Source organism: Chenopodium album, chromosome 5 (assembly GCF_948465745.1).
Source record: "Chenopodium album chromosome 5, dcCheAlbu1.1, whole genome shotgun sequence".
Taxonomy (NCBI): domain Eukaryota; kingdom Viridiplantae; phylum Streptophyta; class Magnoliopsida; order Caryophyllales; family Amaranthaceae; genus Chenopodium; species Chenopodium album.
The window spans coordinates 3,994,736-4,015,349 of NC_137838.1; the positions used below are offsets into that span (position 1 = coordinate 3,994,736).

Consider the following 20,614-nt stretch of genomic DNA (forward strand, 5'->3'; position numbering starts at 1 on the left):
AATTAATTAATATCGGGTGTGTGGTCTGAAATTTGAAAGCACTACAATATTTACCATCTTAATTATGCGACTTTAAAATGAAAAAAGGTCAATTTGTATGCAAAAATATTGATAAATCTATAGAATATTCCATAGTGTTATTTTCTCATTGTTTGAAATTTCAGATGATGATATAGTCTGAAGACTTTAGAGATTGGTTTGAGGACAATATTTAGATTTTGAGAGTTGTTTATTGAATAGATGTATTCTTGGCGATTAGTTTATTTTCCTAACCAATATGCTGAATTATAGTGTGAAGAATTCAATTTGGAATTTCGTTGTTAAATTAACCTTCTAGATATGTTTATCACTTTATTTCATTTCATATAGCTAAGCTAGTTGTCCACTTAGAAATTACTATTACCTCCATCTCTTTGATCATCATCTTTCTTAGTACTCGTAGTTTAATAATACTAATAAAATTAAAAAAAAAAATACAATACAATATTGGTATGCTGCAATAAAGGAATATTTCAAAATAATACTCCTTATTGTAAATAATATGTAACGGAAATAGTATATAGGGTAAAAAAAAGTCTCGAGGGAAAGAGGGTGGGTTAGTTAAGAATTATTGCAATGCCAATAGACTCATGATGAACTCCATTACTAGATCCACCATTGACACTATCCTTAATGGCGGTACTATATCCGCCATCATAGAATCTAGACCAAAGCATAACCCCTCCAAATTTGGAAGACGTCCTAACATTTGGTAACACTTGACTTTTAAGAACATCAGGCGGTATATACCCACTACCAGCAGCAGCTGGTGCTGTAGGTAATCCGAGGAATATTTGGCCAGCATTCACGGTAGTCCATTCATTCCACGAGCTTACGAGGTTGCCTGTGTTGCTGTTAGTGTATTGGCAAGGTGGATTGTTGTAGAATTGCACCCAAACATAGTCAAACAAACCCGTGTTTATCGCGTTGTTAAGATGTGCATCAGGGAAAGGGCATTGTGGTGCTGCTGATAAGTAGACTTTCTTTAGAGTGGTGCTGCGTCTATTGAGTGTCCTTGCTAGGATATCGTAGTAATCTCCTGAGCCAAGTTCGATGTTGAAGTCTATGCCATCGAACACTGCATTTTCGAAAGGGCGTGAGTTTGAGGTTCCTCCTAGGAAGTTGTCCCAAAGGTAGTTTGCTACCTGTGTTGTGTATGTTGACAATTTAAAGAAACGTACATACTCAATTGTAGATCTCAATACGACACAAAACTCATATTTGAACACAAATATTAGTGTTTAGGGCAAATGGTTTATAAGTAATTTCGATTCTAATGGTGTTGTTCATAAGAAACTAAAACAAATTAATTTGATTTCTAGTTATGTAGTTAGGTTTATAAAAAACAATTGGAAAATTTCATTAATTCAAGTAATTTTTATTGAAATTGAGCCAAAATTGCAACAATTGACTTATTATCACATTTCATATAATTATGTTTATACCACTAACAAGGCCCCACATTCATGTCTTATTATCCATTATCCAATCCAAGACTAGGCTACACTGTTGGATCCTCGGGCTGTGAGGGAGCATTTGGTATAATTATTGGACAATTTTATACCAACGAACATTTTTAGAGTCATCAATGGCTCAAATTATTGGAGACGGAATTTCCAAAACATGAAAGAGATAATATCAAATATACACCTTGATATTATCCATTACATTTACGGATTTACCTAACCTGGCTATTGATTGTAAATTTTATCTTATCTTTGTAATCTTCAATATTATAGCAAGCTGTCCACAATATTTTTGCTAAAAGATACATTTTTAATCTTTCCTAAGTTAGAATAGTGCATATATTCAAAGTATAGTCTTGCTACATGGTTCTACTTGACATTCTACTCTGTACTATTACTTATTCTTCTCAATACAAACACACACATAAACAAAAATGGCCATTGATAGTAGTCATCATTTTGAAGGCTACTGTCCAAGGGCTAGAAGGTTCACATTACAACTCCTCGAGGGGCGGTTTTTCATGGCGTTTACAACCATCATAATCCTAACCTTCATTGGTACCTCCTATATATTTAGTCTATACTCAAGTGACATTAAAACAACACTCGGTACGATCAAGCCACCCTTAATCTCCTTGGTTTCTTCAAAGACCTTGGTGCTTATGTTAGTGTTCATGCTTGTCTCATCATGGAGGTGGCCCCACCTTGGGTGGTCCTCTCAATTGGTGCCATGATTAACCTTTTTGGGTACATCATGATATGGCTCTCGGTCACTCATAAGATCGCCCGCCCCTCGGTTTGGTTAATGTGTCTATACATCACCATTGGTGCTAACTCCTTAGGGTTTGCTAACACTGGAGCTATAGTACCTTGTATCAAGAACTTCCCTGAGAATCGAGGCGTTGTGATTGGGATTTTGAAGTCGTATATTGGTTTAGGTGGGGCTGTTATGGCTCAATTGTATCATGCACTCTATGGTGATGATACAACGGCTGATGGGGTGATCTTACTCATTGCTTGGGTACCGGCACTCACTTTGTTGCTCTTTGCATTTAGCGCTCGAGTCCTTGAGTTCTCTAGACATAGAGAGATCAAGAGGGAGAAGATTTTTTTCAATGGCGTCCTTTACATCTCTTTAGCCCTCGCGGGGTTCATCATGGTTATGATCTTAGTGGAAAAACAAGTCCAGTTCAGTAAAACGGGTTATGGTGTGAGTTGTGTTGTAATCTTGCTTCTCCTCATACTACCTCTCTTCCTAGTCTTTAGAGAAGAGTTATATGCTTCTTCAAAAGCAACGTTTAGTATCGAAATGATGATATTGTTCCTTGCTACAACATGTGGCATAGGGGGGAACCTAGCAACAATAGACAATTTAGGCCAAATTGGGGCATCATTAGGGTACCCTAAAAAAAGTACTAGCACATTTGTGTCATTAATTAGTATATGGCAATATTTAGGACGTGTATTAGGAGGACTAATTTCGGAGCACTTGTTAAAGTACAAATGGCCTAGGCCAGCAAGCCTTACCATCGTCCTCTTTATATCGTGCATTGCTCATCTTCTCATAGCCGAATGGACATACGTGTACTCTATCATATCCGAGCTCTTTGGGCTAAAACATTATGCTACATTGTACAATTATGGCTCACTAGCTGCCCCACTAGGCTCGTACATTTTTAACGTGAGAGTCGCGGGGCAATTGTATGACAAGGAGGGGCTGAGACAACTCGAGGCGTTAGGGCTAACGAGGAAGCTTGGGGAGGAGTTGATGTGCAATGGAGTCAAGTGTTATCAATTGGCCTTCATTATAATCGCGGCCGCCACGTTGTTTACCGCGCTTGTGTCTTTGATTCTTGTTGCTAGGACTAGGAAGTTTTACAAGGGTGATATATACAAAAGGTACCAAAATGATGAGAATAATGTGACATTAAGAGTGTCTTCTGGTAGAAAGGAAGTAGAGATGAATTAGTTACTGGAATTATATTTGTTTACGTATTTTCAATTCTATACTTTTGGTTAATTTTAAGAGATCCAAGAATCTTCATTGGCCTCATATGATGAAAATTGAAAACCCCAAAACTAAAATTTTTTGTGACAAAATTTATAATGAGATGTGCTTCATTCTCTACCTCCTTGCTTTTACTCGATTTTTATTGTTTAGTTTGAATTTTGAAAAATAAATTCAATTTGAAGAAAACCCCAATTTGCTTAAAAGCCCTAACTTTAGGTTTTAAATTTAATAGGATGAAAAGTAGTCACTTTTACCTAAAAAATAATATGATTTTTTTGAATTTATACTAGAATTTCCATTCAACTAGTTGTTATTATAGGAGAATATGTGAACAATGTAAAAGTACTGAACACGAAAACACGTGAAGTAAAAGGATAGTAATGACCTGTCGTGCATCGGTTTGTGAAGAAAGGGAGTATTTACCAATACCACCACCCAAAGAGAGAAGTACTTTAATTCCATGCCTTTGGCATTCCTTAATATCATCTCCTATGCTTTTGCAACTTCCAGGAATGCTTGGGTTGCAGTGGCCAGCTAAATTTAACTCAGGAGTCTGACCATTGCCAAATACATTTAGGAAAGCAATGTTAATAATCTCATAGTTTCCGGTGGCACAGGCGGCGGCTAAGGTGCCTTCATCACCATTCTGCCCCCAATAAATAGCTATCCCAGCACCATGGCAGAGATTCAAGAATTGGGATGCTAAGATGAATAATGTGAGTGTCAAGATTGCCATCTTAAAATCTTTAAAAGAAGTCTGTTGTTATTTTTTTTTTTTAGTTTGGTATATTTTGTACTAGTACAATATTGTAAGCTATTTACAGGTACACATTATAGAGGTCATGCATGCACGTCAGTCCAAATTTCTTTTTAGCATTAAAAATGAGCAACTTGAAGCCCTCTTTGATAGATGCTTCATTGTTACTAGCTTTCATATGATTATGATTAAGCTAATCTTAGTTATCTTATGAGTTATGATACATATTTGTGTTTTTTATGATTATTTTTTAATATATAATCCGTAGTATGATCATGTTTTTCTAACCAAAAGGGAAAAGGCCAAAGGGACTAATCCCGAATCACAATTCATTATACGACAACTCGATAATATTACATTTATTAAACTCATTGAAGCAAAATAATAAGCATATTAAATTTACATGTAACTAAGCTAAGCCATGCCCCATGCCACTACATGCCTTTAGCTTAGATACATGAGAATAGGCGAAACAACAAAATATAATTTAAACTTAATTACATAAAGACAAATGAATTGGACTTTTTAGATGATGTCCATGGAGACTGCAAATAGATGGACTTAAGGGTTGCCAATAATTGGGATGCCGCCGATTGAGATGTGAAGTCCGCTTCCACTTTTGCTGCTTCTAGATCCGCCATTCACACTATCCTTGATGGCGGTACTGTATCCATTGTCAAAGAACCTAGACCACAGCATTACCCCTCCATACTTGGGAGAATTCCTAATGTTTGGCAAAACCTGAGTTTTAAGATTATCAGGTGGAATATACCCACTGTTAGCAGCACCTGGAGCAGCAGGTACTCCTAGGAAAATTTGGCCAGCATTCACAGTACTCCATGTGTTCCAGGAGTTTATGAGTTGGCTGGCATCGCCGTTAGCATATTGACAAGGTGCATTGTTGTAGAATTGCACCCAAACATAGTCAAACAAACCTGTATCTATGGCGTCACTTAGATGAGCATCAGGGAAAGGGCATTGTGGTGCAGCTGATAAGTAGACCTTCCTTTGAGCAGTGCTACGTCTATTGAGTGCCCTTGCTAGAGCATCATAGTTCTCTCCCGAGCTAAGTTCAATATCAAAGTCTATGCCATCGAGCACTGCATTCCCAAAAGGGCGTGAGTCTGAGTTTCCTCCTAGGAAGTTGTCCCAAAGGTAGTCTGCTACCTGTGTGGTAAATAGAAAAACAGAACGAATTGATTAGCTTACAAAACAAAGCTCCTACCAGAACAAGACCATTGGCCTAATCAAAACTAGATAGTTCAGCTGGTAAAGTATTCAGGAGATGAATTAAAAACTTTGCATGAGGCAGCTTTTTAATTTAAACCATCTTTTGAGCCCAGAGAATAGCATGACTAGCTAACTTTAGATCATCTTGCTCTATCACTTTAATTTTAAATATGGTGATTGAAATACTATGTTTTAGTACTTGGCTTAGCATCTAAAATAACACTCATGATAACAGTAAGAGAGTCCACGGTAATTCAATAAGGCTGAAAAGATGCAAAACTCATTGACATACTCTTTTTTAATTGTACACTGTATAATTGTATATATGCTAGGAATATAGAATAGAGTTTCTTTACTAAAAGAACAGTACCTGTTGTGCATCAGCTGGCGAAGAAAGGGAGTACGTACCAACACCACCACCCAAAGAGAGAAGCACTCTGATCCCCTGCCTTTGACAGGCTGCAATATCATCCCCAATCGAGCTGCAACTTCCAGGATTGCTTGGGTTGCAGTGGCCAGCTAAGTTTAGCTGAGGGGTTCGGCCGCTGCCAAACACAGTTAGGAAAGCAATGTTAATATACTTGTAGTTCCCAGTGGAGCAGGCAGCAGCTAAGGTGCCCTCATCACCGTGTTGCCCCCAATACGTAGCAATTCCAGCACCATGACAGAGATTCATGAACTGGGATATAAAAATGAATAATGCGAGTGTCAAGACAGACATCTTTGAAACTCTAGAGGACGTCTTTTTCTTTGTTTTTGCACACAAAAAATGTAACCTTTTTATAGGCACAACGAGGTCATGCATGTTAGACTAACTATCCTTAGCCTCCCAGAATTAAGGATAATTATGCAGTAAGCATGCCCTACATTCTTATTTGTTTATCAATTTGTGTTTGTAGGTAGAGAGACATGTTAGGAAGTTGCTCCTTTCGAAGAGTTTAATGAAAGAAACAGGAATGATTGTTCTCAAATATCCGCAAGTCCAATACTTAATTTTATTTATATTCTAGAAATTTCATCAGACATTCAAACTTCAAATCAACCCCTCACATAAGTTCAAAGTTCTCAGCTCTCCAAATCCAGCACAGCGCATCACATTATTAACTTTTATATATAGAAGACTTTAGACTTAATAGGCTAATAACTATATGACACCTACCTTAATGATGTTAACAGAATTTTTTTATGTATATTTTTTTTGCATAAATACATTCTAACTAATTAATTGTTCCTTATCCTATCTTTAAAAAATTTAAAGATTCCTCAATCAACAGCTAGAATTATTCAAAAAAATAAAAATAATATTAACAGCTAGAAATGAGGATGCAGTACATGTGCATTAGATACTAAAATCACCCATTACCAATGAAAAGAACACATTCAAACTAGTAAAACCAGGACTGTAAATATAGCACCAATTACTAATGGAACAAAAATTACCCATGTTTAAAATTAACTTCCTGAGCTAGTAACCTATTACATTATTTACATGGACATGAAGAACAAAGCGCCTAATCAACTTTACTAAGACAACAATATATAATACTTGTACTAGACACTTAATTTGCAATTATATTTGGTATTACTTGGTATTATAAAACTCCCTTCATCTTTAAATGTTGTTCTTACTTATTGCTTTTGTGTCACTAAAAAAGTCAAAGTAGAATGAAATTTAGAGACAGAGGAAGTACGTAGTAGAAAAACTTAAATGGTTGTCTTTTATCAAAATATAAAAGCTGGAAAAACTCTAGAATAACACAAAAGGAAGAATGAAGAATATTAAGGTGTACGGAGACCAATTTGTTATAATTGAGGTGGATATACATATTAGTTCAAAGCTTCATTTGATGGAATGAAGTAAGTTTGGAAATTACTCCACACTAGACAAGTATGTTATATATTGCCTTCATTCTAGGCAGATATATATTGTAGTAATGAATTTGGTAGAATGAAGATGAGATTCTCTTTTCTCATACTTCTGCCAAATTATCAAGATTAAGTCATTAAAATTTTATAATTTAAGAATGAAGATGAGAACTCCGCCAGTGGGTTTCCCGCTGCCAGTCCCAAGCCTGGATAAAGGAGGAGGGTTACGGTAGGCCAGTGACAGCCAGTATAAAACTTCGTCACATCCCATGACATGAGCCAAACAGATATTTTCGTGGGGGCGTTCCCTACTCAGCGACGCGCTGCACTTCCTAGACCCGGGTGTAGTGATAAGTATGCAAGGGTTGCTAGGTCGTCGCCCAGAAGCGACGCGCCACATTGCCCGAGTGTGGTGTCAAATGAGCAAGGGCGTGCCATTGGGGCGTTCCCTACTGAGCGACGCGCTGCACTTCCCAGACCCGGGTGCAGTGATAAGTATGTAAGGGTTGCTAGGTCGTCGCCCAGAAGCGACGCACCATATTGCCCAATTGTGGTGTCAAATAATCAAGGGCTTGGAGTTGGGATCAGGAGGGAGCGTGGGAGAAAAGAATTTAGTTTGCGGATTGGTTCTTGGAATGTGGGGTCTCTTACGGGAAAATCAGCAGAATTGGTAGAAGTAATGAAAAGACGACGCGTGAGCATCATGTGCCTCCAAGAGACAAGATGGACAGGAGAAGGAGCTCGAGGCTTGGTTTTGGGGTATAAGGTATGGTATGTTGGGCAAGAAACGAGCCACAGAACAAGGAATGGTGGAGCTAGGAACGGAGTTGGTGTGGTTCTCGATGAGAGGTTGGCAAAAGAGGTGATCGAGGTCTATCGGAAGAACGATAGGTTGATAAGGCTGAAGTTGCTATGTGGCAAGGAGATTGTGAATGTTATCAGTGCTTATGCTCCCCAAGTGGGTTTAGATGCAGAAGAGAAACGACAATTTTGGGAGGACCTAGACGAGGTGGTGCAGGGTGTCCACCACTCAGAGAAGTTATATATTGGAGGGGATCTAAATGGGCACGTTGGGGCGAGCCGAGATGGCTATGAGAGTGTCCATGGAGGCTTTGGGTATGGGCAGAGGGACGCCGGTGGTGAAGCTATTATGGATTTTGCCCAATCATATGATTTAATTTTGGCTAATACTTGGTTTAAGAAGAGGGATTCACACTTGATAACTTTTCGGAATGGAGCAAATGCAACTCAAATAGACTTCCTGCTCACAAGGAGCATAGATAGACAAAGTTGCATAAACTGTAAGGTTATCCCAGGGGAGAGTGTGGTCACCCAACACCGGCTATTGGTAATGACTATTCGTCTGAAAGAGAAGGCGAAGAAAAAAGTTAGACAAGAAGAACCAAGGATAAGATGGTGGACCCTAAGGGATGCAAAAGCTAAGGTTTTTACAGAAAAGGTAATTGAAGAAGCGGATTGGGATGGAGAGGTGGATCCGGACATGACTTGGTTACGAATGAAGAACTGTTTCCTAAGAGTGGCCAAAGAGGTCTTAGGGGAAGTAAGGGGAAGAACTTCGGTACAGAGAGATACTTCGTGGTGGAATGAAGAGGTGAAAGCAGTAATTAAGCAAAAAAGGGAATGCTATCAAGCCTTAGGAAAATGTAGGAGTGATGAAACCTTTGCAGCGTATAAGGAGGCTAAGAGCAAGGCAAAGGCAGTTGTTCGCCAAGCAAAAGAAAAGACATATCAGGAGGTTTATGAAAAGCTTGATTCCAAGGAGGGAGAAAGGATCATTTATAAGATGGCAAAGAGAAGACAAGAGGCAAGGAAGGATATTGGCATGGTGAAGTGTGTCAAAGATAAGAACCAAATGGTCCTAGTGCAAGAGGAGGGCATCAAGGACAGGTGGAAGGGGTACTTCGATGAATTATTTAATGGAAGTAATGGAGTTGTGATAGGAGATACCTCTATGAGTGATGAAGAAATCAACATGGAGTATGTGCGAAGGATTAGGAGAGTAGAGGTGGAGATTGCACTGAGGAAGATGAAACCTAAGAAGGCGGTTGGCCCTGATGGGGTACCGATAGAGGTGTGGAGGTGTTTGGGTAAGATTGGTATTGATTGGTTAACAAACCTTTTCAACAAGATATGGACGGCTACAAGGATCCCACAAGATTGGAGGAAGAGCACCTTGGTCCCGGTTTATAAAAACAAAGGAGACGCTCAAGATTGTTCTAACTATCGAGGAATTAAGCTTATGAGCCATACTATGAAGTTGTGGGAAAGGGTGATTGAACAAAGGTTGAGGGCATGCACAAGCATTTCAGATAACCAATTTGGTTTTATGCCTGGGAGATCTACTATGGAGGCAATCCATTTGATAAGACAAATGATGGAGTTTTATAGGGTAAAGAAGAAAGATCTTCATATGGTCTTTATTGATTTAGAGAAGGCATATGACAAGGTGCCAAGAGAGATACTTTGGTGGGCAATGTTGAAGAAAGGTATCCCACGAAGGTATGTAGACCTAGTTAAGGATATGTATCGGGATGTGTCAACAAATGTGAGGACATGCGGAGGGTTGACAAAAGATTTCCCTATTACAATCGGATTGCATCAAGGGTCTGCATTAAGCCCTTTTCTTTTTGCAACGGTTCTAGATGAATTAACTAGACCAATTCAAGATGAGGTTCCATGGTGTATGCTGTTCGCAGATGATATCGTTTTGGTGGATGAGACTAAGGATGGGGTTAATGTCAAGTTGGAGCAATGGAGGCAAAGGTTGGAATCTAGAGGGTTTAAGCTAAGTCGGAGTAAGACTGAATATTTGGTATGTCGTTTTGGCACTCAGAGGGGGACACGCAATGAAGTGGTGAGTTTGGATGGAAAGGATTTGACCATGAGTGAATGTTTTAAGTACCTAGGGTCGATCATCCAGAAGAATGGTGACATTGATCAAGACGTGACCCACAGGATTAAGTCAGGGTGGCTTAAATGGAGAGCGGCCACGGGAGTGTTATGCGACCGCAGCATTCCCTTAAAGTTGAAGGGAAAATTCTACAGGACTGCCATACGACCAGTGTTGCTCTATGGTACAGAATGTTGGGCTTCTAAGAAAGAGCATATTAAAAAGATGGAGGTTACGGAAATGCGCATGTTAAGGTGGATGTGTGGAAACACTTTAAGAGATAGAATCAGAAATGAGGTTATTCGCAAGAAAGTAGGTGTGGCGAGCATTGTAGATAAACTAAGGGAAAATCGTCTGCGTTGGTTTGGACATGTAAGACGGAGACCCGAGGGTGCACCGGTGCGAAGAGTGGAAGAGTGGGACCATGGAGGGATTAAACGAGGAAGAGGGAGACCAAAGATGACTTGGTTGGAAGGAGTGAGGAAGGATATGAAGTGCATGGATTTACGTGAGGATGAAGTTTTGGATCGTAAGGGATGGAGGAGAAAGATTTATGTTGATGACTACACGGAATAATCAAATTTGGTTCATGTTAGCCGACCCCACTTTTGGGATTAAGGCTTTGATTGATTGATTGAAAAATGGATAATAAGAGATACACTTCATGACAAGGTAAGACATAAAATGCTCCAAGCCACTCACCCTTACATCTTTTCCGTCCGCACATGCTTTGGATCAGGTTATTAAGTTGATGCTACATATAAGTCTCCATGTGCCAGCACAGCCGAAGCCCTATAGGCTTTAGCTGCTGTGTAACTATCCATGAAGGGTGCAGGTTGACGCTACAGGGCTATAGATATGCTCCTCTCCCATTCTTGAATGGCTGTGTGTTCCCTCCCAATAATTCCAGTCCCAAACATCCCTGAAATGTAAAAACAGAGGGCGTTAAAGGCAAGACAGCATAAAATCTTCAGAATTTCGTGTAAAGTATAATGGAAAGTTGGAAACCTCATATTGAAAGAGAAATTAGATTTATGTAAAAGCTGAATGAGGAATTCAGTAAACTCTACATGTCATTAATGAACAAGACTCCGTTCTCAGTTCTCTGTACCCCAATGTTGATATTGCTCCTAACTTCCTACGTTCCTCACTGCTGTAAATCCTGTAATCGTCTGAGTTGTCCTGTTACCCTGCTCAATGTGCTCATTTCATTCAGCTATATTGATCTTCAGACGATGATTGAATATAAAATGACAATATCTTTAAAACTAGACATTAGACAACTTAAAATAAATACCTAACAGAAGAAAAGCATCACATATTCCAAGCCACACATCCTAGCTGCATGTACAGATTTCAAAAACCTTCCAGTAGAATCAAGATGGATGCAGGGAGATCCACGCTACTTTGTATATATACCAATGAATAAAATTTTTTCACTGAAGCTGAAAGGTTGAACACAATTTCGTATGTAGTCACCAATAATCACCACAAGAACAACCCCCATTCTTGAAGGTATGAAACCTATTGGTATCTCTAACAATTATTTCCCGCTTAGTGATCTTGGATATGAGCTTGATTGCAACATGGCAATCTCCACAAATGCGAAGATTCTTAGTAATTCTGATAGGTGCTGGTGGTCTGGTATTTATAAGGGCAAACATTATTGCCAACTTTTCACTATGAACGGTAAGATGGCCTTCTTTATCCTCCTCCTCCACATCATGAAGAGCAAAATCCATCTCTGGAACATAACCTTCCTCCTTCATTTTCCCCATTAACACATGCATTTTATCATAAATTTCTTTAGACTGTGGATGTGATCTGTCCCCTGCTAGGAATTTATAAACCTGACCTTGATGCTCCACATTACTAATGCCTGGCGTTTTGTTCATGCCTTTGTCCTTCATCAGTGACCTGATTGTGCTAACTTCCTTCCACTTCCCTGCTTTAGCATAAATGTTAGATAGCAACACATAATATCCACCCTGTTCAGGTACCATTTTAAAAAGATTGTCAGCTGCTATTAGCCCAATTTTCATGTTGGAATGGACACGACAAGCACCTAATAGAGCTCCCCATACTCTTTCATTTGGGTCAACTTGCATCTCCTTAATAAAAGATAAAGCCTCGTCCACTCTCCCTGCCCGTCCTAAGAGATCAACTACGCAACAATAATGCTCTAACCTAGGGGGTATATTGTACTCCTCAGTCATTAGTTTATAGTAATGCTGCCCTTCTTCCAACATCCCTGAATGACTGCAAGCTGACATAATAGCAACAAATGCAATGGAATCAGGAGTTAATCGCTCCTCTCTCATTCTTGAGAAGAGGGAAACAGCTTCGTTACCTTGTCCACTTACACCATAAGCAGAAATCATAGAAGTCCAAGAAACCACATCACGAATCTCCATCGTATCAAACACTTCCCTTGCTTCCTTTAAGCAACCGCACTTGGCATACATGTTGATTAATGCATTCTCCAAGGACAAATTTGGAAGAAGTTTTCTCCTTTCAACATGTTTGTGAATCTTCCTTCCTAATGAAAAAGCAGAAAGATCACCACAAGCAGGAAGAATACTCGTAAAGGTAACCCCATCTGCTTCAATTCCATTATCTTCCATTTGAGAGTAAAGATCAATGGCTTCTGCAGCCATGGAATTATTCACATACACAGCTATCATTACATTCCAAGATACCAAACTCTTCTTAGCCATCTTCTCAAACATTTTCTCGACAAAAACAACATTTTCAGAAGAAGTGTTAGTAACAGCTGGAAGCAAACTTGCCATAGTGCCAGCATCTGCATTCAACTCCACTGACTCCATTTCTCTACAAATTCTCAAGGCGTCATCAAAATGCCCTTTCTGTGCATACCCAGCAACCATTGAATTCCAAGAAACGACATCTCTTACAAGCATTTCATCAAGAACTTTCCTAGCATCAATCAAACAACCACACTTCCCATACATAGAAACTAATCCATTCCCAACAAACAAATTCAAGTTAAGCCCAACTTTAAACACAGCAGCATGAATTTGCCTACCAACCCACAAATTCTCAGACCCAGAACAAGCTTTCAAAGCACACGGGTAAGTATAATGATCAGGTCTAACTCCAACCATAGACATACTCTTAAACACCCTTAAAGCATCAAGGTACTGTTGGTGGGTCACATAGCTCCTGATCATAACATTGAAAAATATAACATTTCTTTCAGGACTTTCATCGAACAGATGGCGTGCAATGCCCAATAAACGAAAACCCGCATAAGCCCTGATCAATTTTAGCCGAATACAAGAACTTGAATGAAGATTATGGTTAGTTAGTATGTTGGCATGAAGTTTTTTCAATGTTTTGAGATCTGGGTATGAATCCAAAATTTGGGTACACAATTCCTCCGTTAGAATCACATTTTGGCGGGTAATTTCGAGTTTTTGAATTTGCGGGGAAAGGGTTTCTAGTTGATTGAACGTTGACAAGTGGCGAATGAAACTATAATGCCGAATAATCATCAAGTAGGAAGTATAATGTCACTCTTAAGACTTCTAACGCCAAAAATATGATGCTAGGTCCACGAAGAATAAAATGAAGTGATTTATTATATACTCCACAGGCAACATAGCTCAAATACTCGTAAAGTCGTACTCCGTAATGTAATGTCAATTTAAAGGAATTCAAGGCCGATAAAGTCTTTTCCTTACCTACTTAAAAAAAACGTCGATTTGGTAACTTGGTTTTAAAAGGTAATGTGATAAATTGCCAATTTGATAATACATGACTGTACTACGAGTATTAAATGAAGCAAGTCGGGTGACCATGAAAGATTATCCATTTTTTAGTCCGAAGTTGTAATGTGTCTAGCTTGTTAATTTGTTATACATGGCAAATTTCTGCAGATAATTACTTTTTGTAATTAAGTGTATAAAAGACAACAGAGGGGATAAATAAAGTTAATATGAAGTGTACAGATTCTGCATTATGTTAGTGCCTCAGTTGAGCAACTGGTGCCATGCTGCGTTGTGGTTATCATGGCTGCCTACAATAATCCAAGAGTTTAGTCTCTCCAATTTGTTAAGGCAAGATTGATAACATGGCTCTCGTTAAAATGTAGAACATAATAGAAACTCCCAGATCACAGCTTATATTAGCAAGACTAAACTGAGACACAGAAATTGTTGTGCAATTTCTGATACAGAAGTTGCTGAACTGCACCTGCTTCTTCCCTGCTGAACTGATACAGAAGTTGCTGTATACGTGTCTTGAAATTCTAGACAACATTAAGCAACATGTTACAAAGGAATTACAGCGTACAAGGCTCCTAGTGCCTATACTGCTAAAAACACCTAGTTATACATTTACTGAAGGATATACTCTACAAGTCAATTGAAAATATTTTTGTACAAAGGCAAGTAGTCTTACAGGTGTGTCCTGTTGTATTTGTGCTTCACGCAAAGCTTCTGGTATACACAGGTATTTGTTTGTGTCTAAGTTGACTAATACAGTATTATTTTAGGCCAATGTAGCTTATGAATCAAAGCCCCCATTCATGATGCCACGACTCATCCTGAAACAAAGCCCTGTGAACGGAACTAGTTGAATTCCCCCCTTGCTCCCTATACTCTTCAACATCACCAACACTACCATCCGAAGGGAATAAACATTTTTTTGCCCCACTTGTTGGGGTTTCGCAGACCCGATCATAGTTTTCTCTATGACGGTCTTTCCTCTTGGACCTACGAAAAGAATCTGATTTTGACCTGGACAATTTTGGTGGCTTAGGGGCCCACACTCTCTGCAAGTCTGGCATGGCTCTTCGTGAAAAAGAAGCAAACTTCAAAGCTCTTGTTCTCCTTTCTTGAGCTTCAACCAGTTTGCGATCATGATCTGTGCTACCGGTGTGAAGTGAATCATCAGTAGAATTGGGTTCACTTCCTACTTTCCATGATTGACTGCTATCCTCACTGTTGAGTAGTGGATTAGGGGATTCATCATCATCACCATCATCAAACAATAATAGATCCATCTGATCATAGATTTTATGTACAATACTCCCAAGGTTCTGCGAATACCTGGATATTCCACACAAATAATGTCATAAACTGTGGATCTAAACTTTGTTCCAACAAAACAAACCAAAAACAAATTAACATTGAGCTAATATGTTTGTCTTCAAAAAAATAAGTTGGAATTCAAAGGGCACATGTAAGCTAGAAAATGAAGTTTTGGAAAACCAGTACCTAAAATTTTAAACAATCCAGAATCAGTGCAACCAGCATGTCTCCTCAACTACTAATTGCAGATTTCTTGTCACAATTATAGTCTTATAGAGTCATGAATTGACTCTGACATAAACAGGAACATGAAGGAGGATGTTCACTGAGGCTATACAATTAGTGAAAGGAATAGAATATAAAGTATATAAAAGAGTGATCTGGACCTACTTAAACAATACACTTGATGATGAAAAGGGGTTACCACTACTTGCATCAAATTGCACCGCAGGTTAAAGACAAATGACAGCATGAAAATTTGAAAAGTGGGAGACAGAGAAAATGAACCGAACCACTTGTCTAGTTGTCCTGATCGAAACAACAAAAGAAAAGGAGAATGGCTGCCCTGAAATTTCGGAAACAATTTTGGAGACCTATGTGTGGAACAGAAACAGAACTTTCCTTAGCAGACACAAACCACTTCCTCTGACATCCTAGATTAACAAAATCAACATCCAAGATACGATCCCATCATACATAGAAACTTGGGAGGACTATATCTGCTTATCTTTATCCCTAACCACACTGATTTGAGCTAGTTGAAAGGATGTTTCCTTAAACATACCAAAAAAGGTCATTTTCTGGGAAAAATAAAGACATTCTCCAAAACAGTCAGCTGAAAGATGGAAGTAATACAGAATAACTAGATGATATAGAGGTTGAAATGTGGAGAAACTAATGCACTTTGATACACTACACCATGCAATCTAGAAGTTGCTTGGACTGTGATGATTAGAGTGGAAACCATTTTGTAAAATAATTGGTTTTCAATGAACATCCATACTAGAAAATAAAAGTTGGAAACTACACTTCCAAGTCCGCAGAAATATTGAAAATGTTGATTTGGTATTATAAAAATGTGCTTTCATCTAATTAAATTATTAAAAAAAAAAAAAAAAATAAAAAAATCAAAAAACAACAACAAAAAACATTTCAGTCTATATCAGAGTGACTAGATGCCAACCACAATACTATAAATAAATTTCATGGTTATACAAGCATTGCTGATTGCACTAGAAGTGTATATACCTGCTTTTGATGGTCCTGCCCACATAATCACTAAAGTCGAAGTCTCCAAAAAATCCATCCTCCATGTTACACTGAATAAACTCTAAAAGACAGCAGATCTGCTTAACAAATTTGTTCTTGGTAGAATCCCGTATACCAGCAACAATCTCTGATTGAAGTATCTCCATGCGAAACAAAATCTGCAGCTCATACCTAGACAATGCTTAAGGAACTACCATGACAAATCAATCAATATGTCGCAACCAGTAATAAAGCAATAGTAAAATCATGACAAACATTTATTATTAGCCAAACAAAGTTAATGGAAGAAAAGGATACTGTCTAATTCTATCTTCAGATGAGGTATTTGATGAATGTGCATCTGTTGCTTTAGAGGATAGATCACTATCTTTGTGCTTTCCTGCTATGTCTTTTGGATTGATTAGTAAGAGTTTGATGAGCTCACCAGCTACTAGTCCTCCATAACTGCTACCATCTGATTTTTCAAGGGAGGCTTGACTTTCTTCTTTTGTATTTGGTTCTAGTTTCCGCCTAAGCCAATAAATACATGAAGAAACTACCCGCTGCGCAAAAGCCACTAAGTCAACTCCTGATGCAATACCATTTTGAATTCTCTGAGATAAATTACTAAAGAAAGCTTCAGCAGCTTCTTGTGAAGCTCCAGTTTGTTTTATTTGAGGTCCCACAACAGCGTGTTCTTTAGCCAGAGAAGGAAGTGGTTGCTGACTTTCTTGATGCAACTGGCACAATCTCTCCTCTGTTTTCTCCATAATTTTAGGTGTGTCTGACTTGCATGGAAGTGATGAGCTACTTTTTGCGGCCTGTTTTATCCAACACTGCAAAAACTTTAACTTCTTTGAAGTATCACATTCCTTGGAAAAGTAAGCTCCCTCAAGTTCCATCTCACAGGGTCGAGCAGCTGCTTTGCAGAAAGAGCCCCAGGAGAGATCCTTGTACCTGTGGGGATGCATTCTGTGCTTTCTTCTACTCTCACTTTTACATACCCCACTCACAGAATCCATACTCATGTCAATTCCAACAGTTTTTTCTCCTTTCTCTGAGCTACCGTGTCCAAGGTTTAGCTCACTTACACCATTTTGAGCTCCACATAAGTCAGTACAATCTTTCAGAATAAAAAGAAAAGCCGAATTAATAGTAAAAGGTTTGAGAACCCCCTTGGTTATGATGCCCTTGGCATTTGACAAATGCAATGATGCCCAGTAACCTTTCCTATATAGAAAGCTTAAAAGAATCTGCCAGAGAGGTGGTGATTTTCTCTTGGTAAACCTACCTGTTCCTTCCGAAAGCAGTTCAAGAACTCTGTCAGCAAAAAACTCAGTAGATGACTTCTCTTTCTTTTTCTTTGAATCTGTTGATAACTCATCAACTAGTACCACATCAGAAATTTGCTCATCCATATTTACACTCTCTCCATTTCTACAGAGAGATTTTACATCAATCTTCACCACCCCATCACCAAAACTCTCCCAAATTCCACAGGATTGTTGAGAAAGTTCTCCAGCTTTTTCAGACCCCTCAGAGATTGAAAGACCATGAAGCCTACGCCCACGTAACATTTTAAGATCAAGCAGTTGGAGATCACAATACTTGCATTCCATAGGTTTCCCACTCACATCCAATATCTCAAGATTCAATTGCCCACAAACTTTCTTACATTTATCATTTAATTTAGGGAAAGTAGCTGAAACACCAATCATCGGATAAATTAAGCCAAACGAAACAAGAGCAGAACCCAAGACAATTGAATCACTAGAACATAAACCCCAACCTAAACTCTTAACACCATTTTGAAAAAACCCCACTAATCTGCTATATTCATCAAGTTTATCTTTTTTGACATCGTTTCCGCCATCATTATCAAAGTTCAAGTCTACCCAGCTGAAATGAATATCCCTACTAGCAAAAGCATCTCTCACATGCCCAAAAACCCCTCTAAATTTATCACAAAAAACATCACAATCATTCACAACATCATCAACACCCATAAAATCAATCAAATCCTTATTTGATCTACAAACAGGTGAGAACAATACAACCAAATTCGACCTAACAGTCCCTAACAAATCAGAATCATTACAACAATCAGACAAATCCCAACCATAATCATGAATTACCTGCGCAATCGAGCTCGATAAATGCGAAGACCTAGAACCCGAACCAGAAATCGAAGCATCCACCAAATTACAAGCCAATTCAAGGGTTTGAGAAAGCAAATTTAGGGTTTCATCTGGTCGATTGAAGGAGAGAGAATTAGGGTTATACAATGAAATTGGGATATTGGGAAGAGAAGACGACGATTTGAGAGGAGAAAGAGAGGAGAAGAAGAGCTTGAAGGAGGAGAGAGAAAGTGAAAGAGGGGGAAAAGAGAGGAGAACTTTGGCAGAAGTAAGGATTAAAGTGAGGTAAGAATTAGGGTTTTGGAGGTAAAGAAGAGGGTTGAGATCGATCAAGAGGACGATTCTTTGGGTTTTAGAGTAGTTGATTGGATTAATGCCGGCCATTTTCGGCCGGAAATTAGCCGGAGTTTGAAGGTTTTAGGGATTGAAAATTGAAATGGCGGAGAATTGGGGATGAAATTGGGGATTTTGGAGGAGAGAGAAAGAGGGGATGAAGAAGAAAGGGAGGAGGGAAATGAAAGTTGAAATTTGAGGGTTTAGGCGGGAAATCAATGAATAAGCTGCCAAAATTGTTGAATATATACTGTCACGTACTCACGTGGAAAAGGCACAAGTTGTGATTGATGATTTGAAATAATGGTCCAATAAAATAATCCAATTTGAACCAATGAGGTTATGAGGGTGGTATTTTAAGGCCCTCTTCTTTTGGGATGTTTGGTCATGTAATTTGCTCTGCTTACTGAGTCTTGATCTACTGACTCAATTTGCTCGGTTGATACCTGCTCTACCATACTGAAATTTATTCTAACTGTCAAGAATCTTAAAAGAAACAGGGCCTAATTTGGTCAAAATTTCATTATTTACAGAATAGTCATTTTAAGGAACTAATCCCTATAACATTGTACGAGTAACTATGACCATTTTTTTTTCGAGAAAAGTAACCCTAGCCACATATAAAAATTTATGTTTACAAAATACGTATCTTTATTTTGTATAATAAATTTAGGTCAATGGTTAGGGAAAAAAAACTTGATTAAATCTCATTCTCTATTGATTTCTTAATATTAGGAAGAGATTGGTTACACTAAATTTTTTTTTAGTTTGATATTTTTAAGTTGCAAAAATCAAACAAGATATTATGTTTTAGTTACCAATTTAAACAACTTTAATCAACTACTCATAATCTATTTAGAGCTTGTTTTCTTCAGAATAATTTCAATTCAATTCAGTTCAGTTTAACTCCAATCATTTCAGTTCAATTCCTAATTTTTTCCTCTCATTAACAATTCATTTCAGTTTAGTTCAGGTCAATTCAGTTCAGTAAATCAAAACAATTTTTGTAAAGAACACACATTTCAAAAAACAGTGTAGAGATAGAGTTATTGTACTAAAAACAAATGAATTAAACAAGACTTGTTCTCAATACTTTTAAATGATTAATTTAATTAATTTGAAGTTTCTAACCAATTAAATTAGTTAGCATTCTCATACTATTTGAATCAATGTAAATTTTCTCCAACAACTTTCAACAAAACTTGTGAGGAAAATTTGCAAATTGCAGCCATTTAAAATTCGTATTTTGCAAATTGCAGCCATTTAAATTTTTTTTGCAAATTGCAGCTCAAAAGTTCATATAAATTGTAAATTGCAGCCCGATTCAACTTTTTCATCGGTTTACAAGTTGAAAAATCTTCGATTAAGGTTTTAGGGGCCATTTTAGGCCATAGGGGTCCGAATTGAGCTCGGAATTAGCAAAAAAATAACGCAAGTATCTCGTTTTGCGTAATAAAAGTGTATCGATTTGTGGGAAACTGTAAATATGAGACACTTACGTTATTTTTTTGCTAATTCCGAGCTCAATTCCATTCCCTAAGGTCTAAAATGACCCCTAAAA

At 38.1% G+C, this 20,614-nt stretch overlaps 3 protein-coding genes and 2 pseudogenes across 4 annotated transcripts; 1 reads left to right on the top strand and 4 right to left on the bottom strand.

Moving 5' to 3' along the window:
* Positions 1 to 202: 202 nt before the first annotated feature.
* LOC145630108 (acidic endochitinase-like) lies at positions 203 to 4,462 on the bottom strand. Its single transcript, XM_081682348.1, has 2 exons — positions 3,902 to 4,462; positions 203 to 1,184 (listed from the first exon to the last, which is right to left on the bottom strand). The coding sequence occupies exons 1-2, from the start codon at positions 4,250 to 4,252 to the stop codon at positions 597 to 599; spliced, it is 939 nt and encodes a 312-aa protein (XP_081538474.1). The 5' UTR covers positions 4,253 to 4,462; the 3' UTR covers positions 203 to 596.
* Positions 1,940 to 3,474, top strand: LOC145631254 (protein NUCLEAR FUSION DEFECTIVE 4-like; annotated as a pseudogene).
* Positions 4,463 to 4,573: 111 nt separating the features above from the next.
* On the bottom strand, positions 4,574 to 6,231 carry LOC145630107 (acidic endochitinase-like). The gene is made up of 2 exons (XM_081682347.1): positions 5,874 to 6,231; positions 4,574 to 5,440 (listed from the first exon to the last, which is right to left on the bottom strand). Exons 1-2 carry the CDS (start codon positions 6,222 to 6,224, stop codon positions 4,835 to 4,837), a joined length of 957 nt encoding a protein of 318 aa, XP_081538473.1. The 5' UTR covers positions 6,225 to 6,231; the 3' UTR covers positions 4,574 to 4,834.
* Positions 6,232 to 10,919: 4,688 nt separating this feature from the next.
* LOC145630109 (putative pentatricopeptide repeat-containing protein At3g49142 pseudogene) lies at positions 10,920 to 13,863 on the bottom strand (annotated as a pseudogene). Its single transcript, XR_014112008.1, has 2 exons — positions 11,578 to 13,863; positions 10,920 to 11,202 (listed from the first exon to the last, which is right to left on the bottom strand). The product of XR_014112008.1 is annotated as a putative pentatricopeptide repeat-containing protein At3g49142 pseudogene (transcript).
* Positions 13,864 to 14,385: 522 nt separating this feature from the next.
* LOC145630110 (uncharacterized) lies at positions 14,386 to 19,259 on the bottom strand. Its single transcript, XM_081682350.1, has 3 exons — positions 16,901 to 19,259; positions 16,583 to 16,774; positions 14,386 to 15,352 (listed from the first exon to the last, which is right to left on the bottom strand). The coding sequence occupies exons 1-3, from the start codon at positions 19,102 to 19,104 to the stop codon at positions 14,815 to 14,817; spliced, it is 2,934 nt and encodes a 977-aa protein (XP_081538476.1). The 5' UTR covers positions 19,105 to 19,259; the 3' UTR covers positions 14,386 to 14,814.
* Between the last annotated feature and the right edge of the window lie 1,355 nt (positions 19,260 to 20,614).

Excerpts from the sequence above, each read along its gene's own strand:
- LOC145630107 (XM_081682347.1), bottom strand. The coding sequence starts at position 6,224 with ATGTCTGTCTTGACACTCGCATTATTCATTTTTATATCCCAGTTCATG. Across the intron at positions 5,441-5,873 it reads CGCCAGCTGATGCACAACAG|GTAGCAGACTACCTTTGGGA; the intron begins GTACTGTTCTTT and ends TTTACCACACAG.
- LOC145630108 (XM_081682348.1), bottom strand. The coding sequence starts at position 4,252 with ATGGCAATCTTGACACTCACATTATTCATCTTAGCATCCCAATTCTTG. Across the intron at positions 1,185-3,901 it reads CACAAACCGATGCACGACAG|GTAGCAAACTACCTTTGGGA; the intron begins GTCATTACTATC and ends TACACAACACAG.
- LOC145630110 (XM_081682350.1), bottom strand. The coding sequence starts at position 19,104 with ATGGCCGGCATTAATCCAATCAACTACTCTAAAACCCAAAGAATCGTC. Across the intron at positions 16,775-16,900 it reads TCTGAAGATAGAATTAGACA|GTATGAGCTGCAGATTTTGT; the intron begins GTATCCTTTTCT and ends AGCATTGTCTAG. Across the intron at positions 15,353-16,582 it reads GGCAGGACCATCAAAAGCAG|GTATTCGCAGAACCTTGGGA; the intron begins GTATATACACTT and ends TGGAATATCCAG.